At 42.4% G+C, this 4,083-nt stretch overlaps 1 protein-coding gene across 2 annotated transcripts in view; it reads left to right on the top strand.

Moving 5' to 3' along the window:
- Positions 1-3,366, top strand: part of Lmo4 (LIM domain only 4) — a 16,348-nt gene extending 12,982 nt beyond the window's left edge. For both annotated transcript variants that reach the window (XM_051165419.1, XM_051165420.1), the window contains exon 5: positions 2,564-3,366. In XM_051165419.1, the coding sequence (XP_051021376.1) occupies positions 2,564-2,572 (9 nt within the window). In that variant the 3' untranslated portion in view covers positions 2,573-3,366. The remainder of the gene's footprint in view (positions 1-2,563) is intronic.
- The last annotated feature ends 717 nt before the right edge of the window (positions 3,367-4,083 follow it).

The following is a 4,083-nucleotide window of genomic DNA, read 5'->3' as shown; positions in this document are numbered from 1 at the left end:
ATGCTATTTACACACACACACACACACACACACACACACACACACACACACACACACATGAATTGTTACAGCTTGTATGCGTGGTGAGAACAGGAGGACAGAGGGAGAAGATGGATGGTGTATGAGATTGTAAACACAGACAGCGGCCATGCTACAACTAAGTGCAGGGGACACTTTAGAAAGCTGAGCAGGACTCCGCTTGCACCTTATTGGGTATAAGACGAAGCCAGCGAGGGGGTGTCTGCAAGTGGAACTGGTCATTTTTATGTGTTTACAGGATCACCTATGTTGTGTTTTTTATCAGAGGCGTCTCCTTTCCATGCCTTGTTCAGGATGGGAGTTGTAGGGTGTTCCTATTGGGAACACAAAAGTCTGGTTCAGGCCATAGAAAAGAATCCACCAGTGTGTATTTTCTTAATGTTGGAGGGTCCCTCCCTCCTAAAACAGAGGGAGACAGGTGGCCTTCAAAAATTAATTGCACATAAAAGGCATAAGGAAATAAAATGTAAGGAAATGCTCTTGTTGGGTTTGCTATGTTTTGGGGGGTGGTGTTAATTAAGCGCATTTCCCTGTTGGCACAAATGTCTCACATTTTTGCCCTTGGTGCTCTGCTCACCGAGAGCACAGTCAATTCACAAGGTAGTTTTTGTAAATAAAGGTTCTGGGCAAGCAGAGTGTGGTCCAGAGAGATATTAATGAGAAGGCAAGAGGAAGAGTTAATGAAAACACACTTCCTAGTGGAACATAAACTGCTTTTTGGAGAATGCTTTAAAATGATTTCCCCAAAACCCCGTGGCGTTTCTTTTCTACGGGAGATGAGATGAGGAGAAATGACAAATAGTTCCATTTTATTATTTTCTTTTTTTCTTATTCTCCGTGTTTGGGGGTTGAGAAAATTGGATATTTATTTTGGCTATTTTCCTTCCATTCGCAGAACCAATTACATCTTAGTACACGGTGCATAGTAAATGTATTTAGCCATCCTCTGTCTTTAAAATAATGAGCTGATTATTTGTGTGACCCTTTAAAGGTTGTTGACTGTATGAGGTGTATCAGCCCTTTCATCCGGTCCTTTTAAACTTTTTTTGTCCTGAAATGTGTTTCTGGTGTTAGGAATGCAGTACTCAGCTTCTTTACTGAAGCACTGGCTTTTGTATCTTCTGAGGAAAATAAGTTTAAGATTCTCAGCAGACATCTCATATTGACTGAAGTCTGCGTCCAGTGGTCTTGAGGAGCTACGGAGTCTCATGGCTTCTGTCATTTGTAGGAGGCTTCACAAGTGCCCACACCATGGTGCTGTCTAGACTATGTGAAAAATCAGAAATTGGGACACATTTTCTCCCTTGTAGATAGACTCCTGCCTGCTCTGGAATTTTTTTTTTTTTTTTTTTCCTTTCATTCAGAGGTGTAAGGGGACCTTCCACAGTGTTCTATGCCTCAGTTGGAGGAAGATTTAGCAAAGCTTTCTAGGTTACATAGCACTTCATGTTTCCCCTTAGTTACATAATTGGTGTTGTGTGCATCCATCACAGAGGACATTTGATGCTCATTTATTAAATATGCTTCCTGGCTGCTGGCGCATCTTTGTTCTGGACAGACAAATTACCTTCCTCACACGGAGCTTCCACTCTGGGGAATTGAGCCTCCACCACTTTAATTAGCTTGGAAGTGGGGGTTGTAGACTCGGGTCTTTGGTAAGTTAGGGGAAGGGTGAAAGGAGAACTTCCTGAGATGCTCCAAATGTCATTAAAAAAAACCCTCAAAACCTATAGACGTGATTCCACTTTGGTAATTGCAGACAGATTGTGTGTGGTAGCTGCGTGTTGCCATTTGTGCCTTTGGATGTTGGAGCTAGGCGGTCACACTGGACCGAGCTCTTCAGTCCATTTCAGGTGATCACATGTGCTAGGCCTGTAACGTTTGTGTAACATTACGCGACAAAAGTAAGAAGTCGTGAGAAAGAATACTTGTACATTTGAACGTTGAATTTGCCACACACATCTTCTAGAGTGAAGAGCCAACATGGATGAAGACCTGTTATGTGAAAATAGCAGAATGATAATGCTCTCTTATTTATACTAAGTAATAGCTTTGCGACCCTACTTTTAAGGGGAGGAAACCGAGGCATGGGCAATTTAAGTCACTTGCCACAGGTGAGACAATTGAGCCCAAAACTTCTTAGGTAGGGACCATGCTCTGAATGGCCCTGTGATTATTGTTTGCTTGCTTGCTTGCTTGTTTTGTTTTAACGTTAAGATCTCCCCTATGAGTGGAGACCTTCCAATTGATGCTTTTTGGAGAGAAACTGGACCAGAGTTAGAGGATGGTACAAGTCTCCATCAGAACCTTCTCAGAGTCCGTTTACCGTCTCATTTTCTCTGCTAGTAAAACATGTTCTGCTTCGGAGTCAGGTGCACGGAGAGCCTCCGTGAAGTCGCAGTTGGAACAGAATCTAATGAGAGAAGATTAGTGGATGTAGAGGCCACCAAAGCTATGCTGTTTGAGTTGAGTACCTCTCAAATGTCCCATTTTTAGCTAAGATGCCCATTTCTGTTTCTTGCAGGTCTGCTGAAAGGCCAGAGTAATGCAGAATGTGTGCCTTCATCTCAGATTTGGTTCATCACAGGTGGATCCCGTGTGTCTTCAGTAGACAAGTCACCTTTGTAGCTAGCACCAGTGCCAGCTCCATGCCATCGCACCTTCTTTAGTCTTGAGTGCCCTTCCTGCATTTATTGGTATATTAAAATGACTGAATATGGACATTAAGGACTCCATGAACCTGGGCTAATGGGAGACGGTAGCGAAAATGAAAAAAGATCCACCGAAGGACATCTTGGGGAGGGGGGGAGGGTGCTTGGGGGGAGGGAAATGACTAATGAAGCTAATTAAAAGAAGCATCCGATTCTGCTTTCTACCCTCATTAACAATTAGCAGGGCACCGGCCAGAGTTTGTACCCTGTGTTTTACCTTAACAACATTCTGTTTGCTCTTTGTATATTTAAGTGTTGTAATGAAATGTGTTTCAATCAAACTGAACATGAGTTAAAAAAAAAAAAAAAAAAAAGAAAGAGATGTGGCTTTTGTGATATTCCAGTCACAAACACTTTTATTGTATCTCTGTAAAATACAATGTATGTATGCATGTGAATGTTCTTGTCCTGATGTTGCTCCGCCCATGACAAAGGTTAAAAAAAAAGAAAAGGGAAAAAAAATCAGGCTCATAGCCGCTACTATGTAGAATCCCATCCCCTCCCCTACTTCTAATTTGCTGAATGAAGAAAAAAAAAAATCTTTTATTTGTGATATTTTCAGAGGCATTTGCTCTAGTATGGTGTATTTAAATAATAAAAACTTAAAAGAAAAATATTCAACAGAGTTTGGGTTTAAACACTGCCTTTTCTCTTACGTATTTTAGAAGGATTTGCAGTATTTTTGTTGTTGTCTTTAGCAAACATTTAAATTTAGGGTGGGAGAAATAGACTTGATACCTGTATTTAGCTCCAGATTAATAAAGTAGTCCTCGGATTACTTACCTATGCTATTGTAAACTAAGAATATAGTGTCAACAGCATTCTGCCTTGGAAGTCTCTGGTGTGTAAACACGAAAACTTGATGGATGTTTCAGCTCTGCTCTCAATAGGAAAGCCTTGGGTATTGGTCACAGGTTCATTACAAAAAAAAAAAAAAAAAAGACATAACAGGTTTGTGGCATTTCTGGAGCTACTTGTGTGGGTCTGTACACTCACTAGTTTGGGGGCTCCAGCGCTCACTGGCTATGGTGGTCTTGGATGAGCAAAACAGCCTTTGTCCAGTGAGCCCTGGGACTCTTGTCCAGCTGTGGCCTTGTTCTTTTTGATCTTCTTCACTGACTCTCCTTTTTCTTGTGTTTACGGGGGAGGATTCAGGTCTTCTTGCTGGCTCCTAGTTGCTAAGACTCCACCACACCACCACAGCGCCAGCTGTGCCCACAGAGGTTCCTACGGAAGGTGTGGAGCCCCGTGCTTCAGTAGCGGCCCTGTTCCTACTGGACCTAGCCAGAGCCAAATGGGCTTGGGTGCCAGGGTGGTGCCTTGGCTGGTTACC

Source organism: Acomys russatus, chromosome 23 (assembly GCF_903995435.1).
Source record: "Acomys russatus chromosome 23, mAcoRus1.1, whole genome shotgun sequence".
NCBI lineage: Eukaryota > Metazoa > Chordata > Mammalia > Rodentia > Muridae > Acomys > Acomys russatus.
This window is presented reverse-complemented; position numbering and strand designations above follow the sequence as displayed.